Raw genomic sequence first — 15,633 nt, 5'->3', positions numbered from 1 at the left:
CACGCACCTACAGCCCGTGAGCCACAACTACTGAAGCCCGTGCACCTAGAGCCCGTGAACCACAACTACTGAAGCCCGCGCACCTAGAGCCCGTGCTCCATAGCAAGAGAAGCCACCGACCGCCATGAGAAGCCCGCGCACCGCAACAGAGCAGCCCCTGCTCGCCGCAACTAGAGAAAGCCCGCGCGCAGCAACCAAGACCCAACGCAGCCAAAAAAGAAAAAGAGTGATGAAACCCACCAGCCACACACCACCCATCCTGTCGGGGGATTTCCATCGCATCCTTTCAGAAAGACCCAAACGAGGACCTGATCTAGTCGCCGATTAATGGTAGATACTCACAGGCGAGTCTGACGATGGCCCCGAGTCACTCGACACGCTATGCGGCGCGGCTCCGACGACACTTCCCTCCCCGTGGACCAAGGGTGAGCACAGGGTCACCGGGCGCTCACGTGGGATGCGGGCTCGAGGCCGCACCAGGCAAGCCTCATGCACGGTCGGCACCTTCACCCACCGCTCAGGGCCCAGCAAAGCCGCCCCTCATGACGTGAGTCGCCCATCAACTTTTACTTCATGTTGAATAACTTGTCAAGATTTGTAACATCTTACGCCATTTTGACCCTAACCCTAACCCTAACCCTAACCCTACACACTAGGGTTAAAATTGAAACCAAAAAGGCCTGACAAAACTGGGGCTCCAGTGGCACAGAAGGCGAGGACGACGAGGAACTGCACCCTAGGAATTGCAGAGTCAGCTCAATACAGAAGAAAAGTATGAACACTCAGAACCTGAGAGGTAACAGCAAACAAATTCAAACGTAGACACATGCTTCTGTGGTGGGCCTTGACCACTTTCAGCTGTGATCTCGTAAATACAGACCCCAGGCCACGGCCCACGCGGCGCCATGTGAAGGGCCCTCCCTTGTCTGACGGGCTCAAAGGCCCGGCTGCGGCCAGGCCGACAGAGGCCTCCACCGGGCCACCATGCCATCGAAACCCTGTCACACCGGGGACACCAACAGCAACCTGAGGTCTGGTAGCTGAAGAACGGCAGTTGTGCGGTTCCAACCTACAGTTTACTGCAAGTCTTATTTGCCCTACAACTGCCTCTAAAAGGCACTGGGCATGTCCATGGGGGCCTGTCCACCCCCTGACGCCTGCCACGTGACTACTGAGTCCCCCTCCAGGTCCAGAAACAAGGCGAGGCCAGCGCGCCCACGTCACCTACCTCGGCTGGGGCCCCCTCAGTGCCCGGCGGGGCCGCAGGTGCCAGAGGCGTCTCTCTTGCTGCCGCCTTCTTCAGTTTTTTGTTCTTCTTCTCTGTCACTTGGCTATCTTTTCTCTTCTGTTTTGCCATCCTGTAACAGAGAAAGTAAACTATAAAGACACAGGAAATAAAAATTCTCAATTAACAGAGAGGGGAGGGCATTATAAAAGATACAAAGCTATTTCAGAAAGTCTGGGAAACATACAGTCACTGTTACAAATTCCAGCTCTCGTTTCATCACCTGTGGACAACTTAACCATTGTGGTGGATTTCCTGTCTTTCTTCTGAGTGTTTTATTTAACATAGCTGCCATCACACACAGATTATATACTCTGTTTCTAACTCAACATGAACATAAGCTTTTAAGAGTAAAAGAAGGGACTTCCATGGCGGTCCAGTGGTTGGGACTCCACGCTTCCACTGCAGAGGGTACGGGTTTGATCCCCGGTCGGGGAACTAAGACCCCGCATGCCACGCAGTGCAGGCCCCTTCACCAAAAAAAAGAGGAAAAGAAATAGCATTTTTAGTGACAGTATCCAAATTTTCCAAAAGTGAAAACTGCGAGCATTTGTCTATTCCCTAATTGATGACTATCTGGGATTATTTTCATTTTCTACTATTACGGAGTAACTCACTTCCCCATCAACTAGGGATGCTGCAGCCCTACACCGGCTGGCAGTGACCACCATGCAGTCACTAGGCCCTCGGTCACCTGTGGCTGGAGGTGGCCATGATGAGTCTGGGGTGGCCTCCTTGGACTGTGGAAGCAGCCCCAACCGGGGCCGCACTGAAGGAGCGACACAGGTCCAAGAGGCTCTGATTACGTCTCCCTCCTCAAGCACAGCAGTATCTAGAACTCCACGCACAAGGACAGAAGAACGCCCGTGAACATGAACTGCAAACCCAGCTTCCCCTGTGGGGCCGGATGATGGGAGCCAAGGGAAACGGTCAGGGCACCAGAAACTAGGCAGGGGTCGGGGGAGAGGCCTCCACCCGAGGGTCACTGGCTGCGGGGACCTCCGAGGGGCGTCGTGAGGGCTGGGGATGGGGGGAGGCCGCCCGCAGGGCCCCAGGCCCACCCCGAGGGGGATGCGGGAAACTGACCGGATCCTCCCCACCCCGCCCCCTTTGGATGGAGCCCAAAAGGAGCTGAAAACACAGGAAAGTTTCGGAGTCCCAGCAGCTACAGCGTGAGCACCCCGAGGTGCAGGGTAGAAGGCGCTTTGGCACAGAGGCCATGGCCAGCTCGTACAAGCCACACACACACACACACACACGTGCACGCACGCTTCTCGTCACACGTCAGTCAAGCAGGGGGTGAGTAAGTCAGCATAAACCTGGAAAAGGAATATCACTCAATAACTGAAATCAATGAGGCAGCGCTACATGTACAGGATGGAACAGAACACGACGAGTAGTATCGCACTTTTGTATTTGTTTAAGAAAATAACAACAGAGAAAGCTATGCACGTACTTACAGGCAAATGTCTGAAGGACATAAGCCAAAGCTCTCCCTTTCTGTCTCGGGACGGGACTGCGAGGGACTCCCCCACACCCACAGCTCAGTCTCATTTTTTTAATACTAGCCCTTTAAAACTCTATCTACAAGGGCTGCTAGTATCAGCTTTTATTCTAACAAATTACAAGCATGTATTTTGTTTAATTTATCCTAAAGTCACTCCACTGGCTTCATCTGCATGCATGTGTACTGTATGTATTATACAGACACAAGCATGTAACATGTATGTTACACACACCCACAATATTCACGCTCATGTCACTATAATACAGGTGTTTTCACTTCGGACACGCTGTCCCAGGCTGTCTGCACGGGAATGGACACACAAACCCAATACCTTCTTCCTCTGACACCAGAATTCATTTTGGACTCCATCCACAAATGCTCGAAAATGCAACTCATTCACTCCACAAGTGTTCATCGAGAGCCAGTTCTGTGCCAGGCACTGCTGCACGCTGAACACAGAGCAAACAGCAAGGGAAGGAAGAGCCTCGATCTCGAGAAGCCTCCTTCTGGTGTGAGATCCAGACCTATTTAAGTGAGCGAGCCAGTGCTTTCACACAGAGACAAACACTGTCGAGAAAGCAGACCCGGGTTGAGTGAGCAGGCGCCCCGGAGGCTGGCAGCCACGGGAAGGGCGGCTCAGGGGCCTCTGAGGGGCCAGAGGCAGACAGAGGAGGCAGCGTGTGAAGAACTGGAGGAGGCCCCGGGCCAGGTAGCGCCCAGAGGAGCAAGGTCCGCAGGGGGAGGAGGGGCGTCCGGAGCAGAGCTGCCCGCCCTCCGGTCTCTCACCCAGGCATCAGTCTCACTGAACCACTTAATGAGACCTTAACTTCCCCCAAAGCAAAACTTTCCACAGGGACAGACGGACAAATGACATCAACGTGGGGGGGAGGGGAAGCGCGCTCAAGTCACCAGCAGCCCCACCCCACAGGCCCCTGCACTTCGTCACCTGTCGGTCACCGTCTCCACCGCGGAGTGCTGGCCACACGCAGGAGCGGCTCCAGGCTGGACCACGCGGTCCAGAGTGCCCACCCACATGCAGCTCGCGTTCTAATGGGGGAGACAAACATGTCAGAAAATGAGAATGATGCTAGGCAAAAAAAAAAAAGGAATGAAGGAAAGGGCTATGGGAAACGGTGATTATGAAAAGGGTGATCGTAGCGGAAAGGGCCCAGAACCCAGATTTGAGTTCTAAATACCATTCTCTATAAAAAAGAGCCAGACTGCCTTAAGATTCCCGTCTGGAGCAAGGAACGCGTAGGGTGAACCAGCGTATCGAGCTGCACCACAAACCGAGCCAGACAATCGCAGGGCCACGGCGGAGAGGACACGGAGCCAGGGTGAAGGGCCCCTCTGCACGCTCTGGGGCCATGACTGATTACAGCACACCGAAGGAATATCACTACTGTGCCATCAGAAAACTGCCAGGTGCCAAGGTCTTTAATTAGGCCTTATCTTAAGAAAGTGTCCCAAGCCAGAGGCTGCAAGCTTCAATTAGCAGTGGAATAAGAAATCTTGAAGGAATTAGACTGTTGACACAGGGTTTTGAAAAGACAAAGGGCTCTGCCAGCCAATTACCTTGTTGGACAGTAAGAAAAGTTTAGCAAATATTTACACACCGGTGACCATAAAAGTTAAATCTACATTCATTCTGACAGTTATCGTTAAAAAGTTTAATCAGGGGGCTTCCCTGGTGGCGCAGTGCTTAAGAACCCACCCTCCAATGCAGGGGACATGGGTTCGAGCCCTGGTCTGGGAAGATCCCACATGCCGCGGAGCAACTAAGCCCATGCACCACAACTACTGAGCCTGCGCTCTAGAACCGCGAGCCACAGCTACTGAGCCCATGTGCCACAACTACTGAAGCCCACGCAACTAGAGCCCGTGCTCCACAGCAAGAGAAGCCACCGCAGTGAGAAGCCCATGCACCACAACGAAGAGTAGCCCCCGCTCGCCGCAACTAGAGAAAGCCCGCGCGCAGCAACGAAGACCCAATGCAGCCATAAATAAATAAATAAATAAATAAAGTTTAATCACTAAGTCTATTTGCTAAAAAGGGGGGAGAGACTTTTCCATATTATAAAAAGCTTTTGGGCTTCCCTGGTGGCGCAGTGGTTGACAGTCCGCCTACTGATGCAGGGGACACGGGTTTGTGCCCTGGTCCGGGAAGATCCCACATGCCGCGGAACGGCTGGGCCCGTGAGCCATGGCCACTGAGCCTGCGCATCTGGAGCCTGTGCCCTGCAACGGGAGAGGCCACAACAGTGAGAGGCCCACGTACCAAAAAAAAAAAAAAAAAGCTTTCTTTTTTAGTCCCAAGAGATGGTGATTCATACCTTTGAGACAAGGAGTGTTTGTTGTAGGAAAGACATTTCCTTACATTTACGGTCAGCTGGTCTTCAACAAGGGGGCCACAACAATTCAATGGGGAAGAACAGTCTTTTTAACAGGTGGTGCTGGGACAATTGGATATCCACATGCAGAAGAATGAAACTGGACCCCTACTTCACACTACATAGAAGAATTATTCAAAATGGAGCAAAAACCTAAATGTAGAGCTAAAGCTATAAAACTCTTAGAAAACATAGGAGTAAATCTTTATGACCTTGGATTAGGCAACAGTTTCTTCATTACGACACCAAAAACAGAAGGAGAAGAAAAAAAGATAAATTGGATTTATGAAAATTGAAAATTTTGTGCTATAAATGATGCCAGCAAGAAAGTAAAAAGACAATCAACAGGAGTGGAGAAAATGTCTGCAAGTCATATCTGACATGAGACTTGTATCTAGAATGTATGAGGAACCCATAACTCAACAAAAAAGGCCAACAACTCACTTTAAAAATGGACAGGGGATGGGGCTTCCCTGGTGGCGCAGTGGTTGAGCGTCCGCCTGCCGATGCAGGGGACACGGGTTCGTGCCCCGGTCCGGGAAGATCCCACATGCCGCGAAGCGGCTGAGCCCGTGAGCCATGGCCGCTGAGCCTGCGCGTCCAGAGCCTGTGCTCCGCAGCGGGAGAGGCCACAACAGTGAGAGGCCCGCGTACCGCAAAAAAAAAAAAAAAAAAAAGGACAGGGACTTCCCTGGTGGTCCAGTGGCAAAGAATCTGCCTTATGACACAGGAGACGTGGGTTCAAGCCCTGGTCAGGGAACTAAGATCCCACATGCTGTGGGGCAACTAAGCCCGCGTGCCACAACTACTGAGCTCCCGTGCCCCAACTAGAGAGCCTGCGTGCCGTAAAGTACAGAGCCCACGCGCTCTGGAACCCACGTGCCACAGCTACAGAGCCCACGCGCCCTAGAGCCTGCGTGCCACAACTAGAGAGAGAAAACCTGCATGCCACAACTAGAGAGAAGCCAGAGCACCACAACTAGAGAGAAGCCCATGCACCGCAGTGAAGAGCCCACATGCTGCAAGAAAAGATCCCACATGCCTCAAGGAAGATCCCATGTGCCACGACTAAAGACCCGACACAGCCAAAAATAAATAAAAATTTAAAAATCTTTAAAAATAAATAAAAAATTTACAAAAAATGGACAAAGGACTTGAACAGACAATTCCGCAAAGAAGAGATACAAATGGCCAGGAAGCCATGAAGGAGCTCAACATTGGTCCTCATTAGGGAAACGCAAGTCAAACGACACACTTCACACACACGAGGATGGCTGAAATCAGACACATAATAGGGAACGTTGGTGAAAATGTGGAGGAATTGGAGCGCTCATCACTGCGGGCGGGACAGAATATGGTGTGGCCACTTTGCAGAACAGTCTGGCAGTTCCTCAAAAGGTCAAACAGTTGGGACTTCCCTGGTGGCGCCGTGGATAACATTCCACGCTCCCAATGCAGGGGGCCTGGGTTCAATCCCTGGTCAGAGAACTAGATCCCACGTGCATGATGCAACTAAGAATTTGCATGCCACAACTAAGGAGCCCACCTGCCACAACTAAGACCCAGCACAACCAAATAAATAAGTAAATATTTTTTAAAAAAAGAAGTCGAACAGTTACGTGACGCAGTACTACCTATAGATGTAAATAATCAGTGAAATGAACAGACCCACATAAACTCTGAACTTGGCTGTTCCCAGCAGTGTAAGTCATAATATCCATCAGGGGGAAACAGCCTAAATGTCTATCAACTGATAAACAACTGAATTCTATCCACAAAACAGATTATTCAGCCAAAAAGCAAGGAAGCACTGACACCTGCTACAACATGGATGAACCGTTTTGAAAACATGCTAAGAGAGAGAAGCCAGTCACAAAATATTACAGACTGTATAATTCCATTTATATGAAATGTTCAGCATAAGCAAATTACAGAGGCAGAAGCAGATCAGTGTTTGCTTAGGGCTGGGCAAGGGGAGGAGTGGCAGTGACTGGTTGGTACCAGGTTTCTTCTGGGAAAAGAAACATGTTCTAAAATTAGCTTGTGGTAATGGTTGCACACCCTGTGAATATACTTTTAAAAAACCCCTCTAGGGCTTCCTTAGTGGCACAGTGGTTGAGAGTCCACCTGCCGATGTAGGGGACGCGGGTTCGTGCCCCGGTCCGGGAAGATCCCACGTGCCGTGGAGTGGCTGGGCCCGTGAGCCATGGCCACTGAGCCTGCGCGTCCGGAGACTGTGCTCTGCAATGGGCCACAACAGTGAGAGGCCCGCGTACCACTAAAAAAAAAAAAAAAAAAAAAAAAAAACCTCTAATCCCAAATTATTTGCTGTAAATTAAAACACATAACGCCCCAATACTGTTTGTAAAAATAAACAGGGAAAAGTACAGTTTCCTACCACCACCGTTTCAGCGAATGTACATATGCCGTCAAAGGCGTTCCTTGCATCCCCCGGCCTGTTGGGACCTCCCCGCCCTCACTCTGTCCACTGGCCGTCATGGGTGCCCTGGCGTTGCTGTGTCACAGCATCGAGACCTTTATTGTGTTTTCTTTCCTTACCGGCCTTTCTGCAAAAATCCCAGTGACTCAGGTTAACTTCTATGAGCAACACCAACTTAAGATTTCCCTGTACCTGGTGGTCAGGAGGACCTAGGGGGCAGGAATTAGAGCTGGTCGGCATCCTAACCATCACTAAAACTGGCCTTGACCGAGAGCTTCCCGTGTGCCAGGCCCTGTTCCTGGTGCTTTCCACGTGTTAGCTCGTGTGCTTCTTGTGGCTGACGAGGCGGGCACACAGGTGAGGTCACGGAGGCACACGTCTCAGGGCAAATCAACAGATTGGGCCTAAAACTGGTAAATCAAAAAAAGTCACCCAATTTGCCTATTATTCAGAAATATGGAAGTAATTCCAGTAGAAACAGTGGAAAGACGAAACTGTGCTCGCCTCTGAGGAGCAGTCTGCCTGCTGGTTTCTGGTAAGTTCCAGGACCACTGAGTTTCTTAGCCATATGCACACATCACTTAGTTAATCTGACAGATCCAGTGTCTTTTACACAGATTTTGAAAAATTACATTATTCAGCGTTAGCCAGAGGATGATGAAGAGGACATGATCGTGCCCCGCTGATGGAGAAAGAATCGGTACAGCCGTTCTCAAGGTAATTTGATAACATTTCATCAAGTGCTTTGGCCCAGTGGTTCCATGTCAAGGAACTCACCCTAATGAAATAATCACAGACAGAGATTTATGTAAGGATGATAATGACATGATATAAAGGATGATACTACCTCTAATATTAAAAAGTGGAAAACACTGTAATTGCCCAGCAGCAGGCTGAGGAACGGCTGACTCCTTCGTGCCGGGGGACGGGCCCATACACCCAGCAACAACTGTGATCTCAACTGTTCCATCACTCGAGTGGGTGCTCACGACACAACGTAAAGTGGAAGGATGGACTATAAACCTGTGTACGTGCAACACGACCCTCGTCTTTAAGAACAATTATATGCAGATATGCACAAAGGAGAAAACTAGAAGGTAATACGTTAAACATCAACATTTTAGGGTGTAGAATTATAAGTGTTCTTTTTTTCCTTTATACTTTCCAGCAATTTCTACAATAAAAGACATTTTGGGGAATTCCTTGGTGGTCCAGTGGTTAGGACTCCGCGCTCTTACTGCCAAGAGCGCAGGTTCAATCCCTGGTCAGGGAACTAAGATCCCGCAAGCCACGTGGCACGGCCAAAAAAAAAAAAAAAAAAAAAAAAAAAGAAAAGCCATTTTAAGATATCAGTTCAGAAGTGTTCAGTGAAGCAAAATAACCTCACCAGCAGAAAGCTGCTAACCCAGGTCTGACCAACAGGAGGAAGACAGCAAGGCGCTGGGCTGGGCTGGAGTCACTGATTAGGACAAGTGAGCACCCACAGGCTGAGGCTGCCCGGGCTCCACAGGACCTAAAACATAAATCAGCCTCAGGGAAAACATCTTTTTTAAAATCTGAAAGTATCACTTGTAGCCCCTAACATCCCCTCTCACCCGGTGCATCTGAGTCACCTCTGATGTGAGCCGGCAGGTCCAGGGAAGGCCCCCTGAAGGAATCCACAGGAATCAGTGCCTGGAGCCCCAGCTCGGGCGCCCAGGACACGGTCATGCTCCTGTCCACCCTGACCCAGGACTATTCAAAGTTCCCACTCGGATGAACGGCCTCCAGCTTCTGCTCTTCTGCTACCTGACCCCACACCCTCGCTCCTGTGGCCTAAACCCCTAACACCAAGCATCCCACTCACTGAGCCCACCTCCCATCTTGCCAGCTGGCCCCCCTCGGTGCCCTGGGGCGCGATCCTCCAGCCTCACCAGGACCCACAGTCCACCGACCCTACACATTTCAATGCCCGTCACCTCTCATGTTCCCGTTCCCACAACTTCATTTCCACAGCCCATCATTACAATCGTGCCTTTACAAACACTCTCAGCCCCTCTCCTGGCAAAGCCCCAACTCTAGCTCTGGTTCCTGCCTGGCCGGGAAGTCCCCAGGGCCACACGGTTGGTCTCACTGTACATGGCACAGCCCCAGCCTCGAGGGGTGCCCAACAAGCCCCGTGGCCCGACTCCGGCCACTCGCCCAGACGACCAGCTCTTCCTCTTGCCTCTCAAGCTCTCAGACCTCCAACACATCCTCGCCTCCTCCGTTCATTCCTGATCACTGAGCTTCCAGAAGCTCCCCTCAGACCCTCCCACCGTTCCCTCGTGCGACACTGCAGAACTGTGCCTGCTCCGAGCAGGGCCGAGCCTCTGCCGCGCTCTGGTCCCAGGGGCACGCATGGCTCTAAGCAATTCCCCTTCCCCATCAGCTGTCCTTCTACAGAGTCAACTACAAGGTCCCACATCTAAAAACCCTGACTCCACGTGCTCTCCACCCCGTTTCTGGTGCTTTCTGCACAAAAACCCTCAGGAGCTGTCCACTGGCACGGTCCCTACCTCCTTTCCAGCCACTCTCCCATTAGGCTGCCATCTGACTTGGCCAGATGGTTCTTACTGAGACCACCAACGACCACCAAGGACACCCGTCTGCTAACGCCAGACTCTCTGATCACAGCCTGGCCGGGGCCCCTCTAAGCCCTCCTTCAGCAGGCCTCAACCTGGGCCTGTACAGACTTGAAGTTTCTAGCAGCTCAAGGCCACATCTTTACAGTGACTCTAGCCCCCCTAAAAAGCTCCTGCCTGAGAAAACTCAAGGCTACCAAGAGGATCCAGCCAACACCTGAAGACAGAGCCCCATCCTCAGCCCCACCCCTGTGGGAGGGCAGGAGCCTAACTTCCCGAAGCACCGCCCCCTCAGGTCAGCAAGCCCCGAAGGGTTTCACACCACCACCGACCCCCTTCTGCTCACTGTAATTATCCAGTTCCCAACTCTACAGAGTGCCACCCCCACCCCCTGCCACTCCCTCACCCTCCCTTTAAAACGCCCTCTCCCCTGCACAAGTCCAAGGCCCCTGCTGCAGTAGTTACCCCTGATTAAAATGCGACCTCACCACTTACACCACCTCCAGTCCGGCTCTGCTCATCTCTGTTCATCACTGACTGGACATAACTGACCTCCCAGCAGCATCTGCCACAGCTGGTCCCTCCTCTTGACTCTGCCCTTTCCGCTCCGCTTCCCAGACACACCACGCTCTCCCGCTTTCCTCCCACCTCTTCACCTCCCCGCCCCCTGGACACAGAAGGGCCCTGAGCTCAGCACTCCTCCGAGATCTCACCTAGTCGTGTGGCTTTGAACACCAACCACAGGCTGATGACGTCCCCATTTCTCCCTGAACTGCACAACTACACTGTCAACTCATGTGTGTCACCTACACACACATCGTCTCAAACTAAACCGTGTCAAGTCCACACTCCCCAGCATCCTCCACAAACCTGATCTTCCTGCAGGGTCTGTCCCCTCAATAAAAGACCAGCTGGTGAAATGCGTATTTCAGCTCAAGTTAAAAACCGTAGTGTCACCCACAACTGCTCTTTCTCAAACACCCGTCCATCCCACAGTAAACCCCGGTGGCCCCACCCCCAAAGTACATCCAGACGTGGACCTTCACTGCCCCTACCGCGAGCATCCTGGTCCAACCACGTCTCCCACCTGGATCATTCGAAAGTCTCCAACTGGTCTCTGGCCTCCGCCCCGCCCCTAGCCCCTCCAGGCCATTTTCCGACTCAGCATCCTGAAGGGCTCGTGAAATACCTAAGCCGGGTTAGGTCCCACCGGTTCTGGGACCCTCCCCCAGGGCTCTCCTCCCCTCCCCCGGCCGGAGCCCCGCCCCGCTTCACCTCTCTCCTCCACGCTGAGCAACATCTCCTTTCCTCATCAGCACCACTCCCCCCAACCCCAGGCGAGCTCACTGGCTCGGGGCTGCCGGTGGCGCGGACACGCGGGAGGCACCCATGGGGCTGTGGGGAGTTCCGGCGCGGCCGGCGCTCGGGGCCCTGCGTCCTCCTCAGGCCGCCGACGGGAGGACAGCCAAGCCCCCCGCGCGCACCCCGGTTGCCCGGCAGGCCTCGTACCCAAGCACTGCACCGCCGACCCGCCGCCCTCGCCTACCTGCGCGTGGCTGCAGACGCCGGCTTCCGGCAGACGCGGCGCCCAGGTAACGCGGTCCCGCCCACCGGAGCGGCACCGCCTATTGGCCGGGGCCCGCCTCCGTCTCCCCGCCGGCCAATGGCGAGCGGCAGCCACGAGGGGGGTGAGGCGGGGCCGGGCGCGGGCCTGTGGCGTCATCGCTGGGCGCCCCTGGGCGCCGGGAGCCGCCGGTTGCCAGGCAACCCTCCGGTCGCGGGCTAAGCGGGTTTTTCCCCAAGGTTCCCGGGACTCAAAGCGGACGACGCCTGTCCGTCCACGGGGATTGGTCTCAAACAGGATGTAGATTATAACTGCTGTCACTTAAAAAGTGGGCGCAGTGTTGCGAGGTGGCCAGCGTTACACCTGCGCGCAAGTTTGCCAATGCAGCGGTGTGTCTGCAGACACCTGTAAACCCAGGTTAGGTCACCTGGGGAGGGGATGAAGGCAGACGCGGGCCCAACCGCGGAGGGTGTCTGGGGTCGGAGGCTACGCCACGCCGGTGAAAGTAACCACGAGTTAAATCGTTGTTCGGTTCTTAGAAATATTTTATAGTCTCGACACCGAAAACGGGAGGCAAGGGAGAGCCGGTGCGGCGGACTTTTAATCTGGGGACAGCTGGACGGGGTTGTGCCATCAAGGGGAGGTTCTGGGGGTGGGAGATACGACAGCGAGCCAGGATTCTCTAGTTTCACTCTCTACGGACAACTAACTTGTTTCTAATCGAGTAACAGACACCCTGCTTTTCTCTTGTGCACATACGTGAGAGTCTCTGAAAGGCACGTAGTACGGAGACTGGGCCACAGGTGTAAGCATGTCCAACTTTACCAACTCCAGGAAAAACCATTCCGTTTTCAAACTGCTCCAACTGGCTTCATGACCACTGAAATAGAAAGTTCTCATCCATACCTAAGCTTAACTAATATAGAATATAAAAATATAAGTATGTTTACCTTGTATTGTTTACTTTTGCTTTTATTTTTAGCTCTGGTAATGTAGGGATGTAACCAAGCAGAACTCTATGGAGCCTTCCTGGAAGGGAACAGACCCCACTCACCCAATGTCTTCTGCCTGCCTCTTGTCTGTAGAAAAAGCTTTAGTCGAAGAATAAGTTTAATCTGAGAAGTGAGAAAAGGCAGAAAGGAAAACAGTCAAGCAAGACAAAATAATAATAGTTTAGCCATTAAAGTCAAGGACCTTTGGTTCCTCCTCAAGGGCTATGGATAATATTCTGAGCCACGTCCTTTGAGCTGTTTTGCCGATACTGAAACCCCACCAGGTGGAAGAAGGTAGTGCATGCTGCCCGCGAGCACGTAGAGCCCAGACCGGTTGGAACCAGAAGGCTGATGATGTTGACTCCCGATGACCTCACCACCAACCAATCAGAAGAATGTCCACGAGCTGGTCATGCACCCCACAACCCTCTCCCTCACCCTGTTTTTAAAAACCTTTCCCTGATTTGTAGTGAGGTCGATGGGCCTAGAGTCTGTCATACAGAGCGAAGTAAGTCAGAAAGAGAAAAACAAATACCGTATGCTGACACATATATATGGAATCTAAGGGAAAAAAAAAAAGTCAGGAAGAACCTAGGGGCAGGATGGGAATAAAGACACAGACCTACTACAGAATGGACTTGAGGATATGGGGAGGGGGAAGGGTAAGCTGGGACGAAGTGAGAGAGTGGCATGGACATACATACACTACCAAACGTAAAATAGCTAGTGGGAAGCAGCTGCACAGCACAGGGAGATCAGCTCGGTGCTCTGTGACCACCTAGAGGGGTGGGATAGGGATGGGGGGAGGGAGGGAGGGAGACGCAAGAGGAAGAGATATGGGAACATATGTATATGTATAACTGACTCACTTTGTTATAAAGCAGAAACTAACACACCATTGTAAAGCAATTATACTCCAATAAAGATGTTTAAAAAAACCAAACCTTTCCCTGAAAGAATTTGGAGAATTCAGGTCTTTTAAACATTAGCTGCCAGGCCCCCTTGCTTGGTGCCTGCAACAAGTCCTGCATCTTCCTTCACCACAACCCAGTGTCAGTAGCCTGGCTTTGCTGCCCCCCCGCCCCGGGGCAAGAGGACCCAAGTTTGGTTCAGTAAAAGGGAGAGGTGACTCAGATCAGCCTTCCATTGAGAACAGCTTAAAAAAATGTTCAAAACTCTATGTAACAGGGCTTCCCTGGTGGCGCAGTGGTTGAGAGTCCGCCTGCCGATGCAGGGGACGCAGGTTCGTGCCGCGGTCCGGGAAGATCCCACATGCCGCGGAGCGGCTGGGCCCGTGAGCCATGGCCGCTGAGCCTGCGCGTCCGGAGCCTGTGCTCCGCAACGGGAGAGGCCAGAACAGTGAGAGGCGCGTACCGCAAAAAAAAAAAAAAAAAACAAAAAACTATGTAACAAATACATATATATTGATGACATCAGAGTGCTAACCTGGCAGTGAAATATTATGGGGCCAATAACACGGGAAGAAAGAGGAGCCCAGAGAAGTGAGCCTTCCAGTTGGGGCCGTTCTTCCCTCAAGGGTCAGTCAATTCGGAAGAAACAGCTGAAAGGCTGAGAACCTGAACAAAATTTGGTCAGCTTTGCGGGCTTAGGGCTGCCAAGGGGGAGGGTCCTTGTAAGTGTCCCATCTTTGGGTCGAAACCCTGAAAGGCTACAATGTCGGTGTGAATATGAACAGAGACCAGCCCTTGCAGGAACTTCATAAAATCCATTCTGAATTCATTTCAATTTCTGAAACTGTATTTAAGTGATTCAGGGTTTACTGTCGGTGCCTCTAGCCTGCTGAAAGAAGAAAAGTTAAAGTCTTTGTATTAGACCATAATGTCCTATACCCCAAATTATAATTGCTCATGTAGCATGACCCGTGCTCAGGAGAAAATAGCTATGTACACAAGGAGACAATGTGATAGAAAACCAAGAAAAACCACCACTGTCAGCATGCACTGGATTGCTGACCCACCCACCCAACGTGGCTTCATGGATCCGAAGGCACACCGCCCCAGTTACTACTGGACCAGGTTCATTTTGCCCAAAGCACAGCAAGCCAAAACGCTGAGATGCTGCGGTTTGCAGGAAATCAGCCAAGCAAGGAGATGGGAGAACAAGCCTCAGCTCCACCTCCCCGAAGGCAAGGGGCTCAGGGTATTTATGGGATAAAGAAGCAGGGCGGTCTGAGGCCTGGGAAGGGCGGGGAGCGTGGGCAGAGGCGACTGGAAAAACCTGGGATAATCTCGTTCCGCAAAGGTGTAGCTGAGCCACAGGCCTCTGCACGTTCAAAAATGGGTGCACGGACTTGAGGGTGGAGTTTTCAGCTCTCTGACGTCAAAAGGTCACGGAGAGGACCATGGCCATTGGAGGGTCGGTGGTCCTCCCATCCATTCTTAACCAGCTCAGCTGGAACCAGACACAACTGACTCCAAGTTCCTGAAAAACAACTCAGGCGAGCATCTCATCGTTTAGGGTCCATGCCGCTTGGAGGACATGCAGTCTTAAAACGACCTTGACCAGTTGAGCCGGTAAAATGGATCTGACCCAGGGCCTCACAGTCACGTGCTAACATGACGCCCCTGGTCAGGGGCTCAGTCTCTACTAAGCCTTGGAGCTTCTTAGCCTGACGTGTGATCCCCTGCAGCAGAGGCCTGGCTTTGCTCCACACTCCGGGGGCCTGTGCCGGACACCACCCCGCCCCCTGCCAGGGTCTCACTCACCGCGTGTGCCTCTAGCACTATTGGATCTTCCAGGTTATGTGACCCAAGTGCGGGACCACTTGTACTACAAACTGGATCTCTTGCTTTGGGCCCCACTCAAAACCAGCCCACAAATGGGCGGTGGTC

The 15,633-nt window shown here is 52.4% G+C and overlaps 1 protein-coding gene across 1 annotated transcript in view; it reads right to left on the bottom strand.

Annotated features, from left to right (window-relative positions):
* The window catches only part of C15H7orf50 (chromosome 15 C7orf50 homolog), a 98,726-nt gene extending 86,998 nt beyond the window's left edge, over positions 1 to 11,728 (bottom strand). Inside the window, exons 1-4 of the mRNA XM_032606308.1 lie at positions 11,501 to 11,728; positions 9,236 to 9,270; positions 9,010 to 9,135; positions 1,229 to 1,358 (exon numbers count right to left, since the gene is read on the bottom strand). Coding sequence (XP_032462199.1) covers positions 1,229 to 1,357 — 129 coding nt within the window. The 5' untranslated portion in view covers position 1,358; positions 9,010 to 9,135; positions 9,236 to 9,270; positions 11,501 to 11,728. The remainder of the gene's footprint in view (positions 1 to 1,228; positions 1,359 to 9,009; positions 9,136 to 9,235; positions 9,271 to 11,500) is intronic.
* Positions 11,729 to 15,633: the final 3,905 nt, after the last annotated feature.

Source organism: Phocoena sinus, chromosome 15, assembly GCF_008692025.1.
Source record: "Phocoena sinus isolate mPhoSin1 chromosome 15, mPhoSin1.pri, whole genome shotgun sequence".
Lineage (NCBI taxonomy): Eukaryota > Metazoa > Chordata > Mammalia > Artiodactyla > Phocoenidae > Phocoena > Phocoena sinus.
This window is presented reverse-complemented; position numbering and strand designations above follow the sequence as displayed.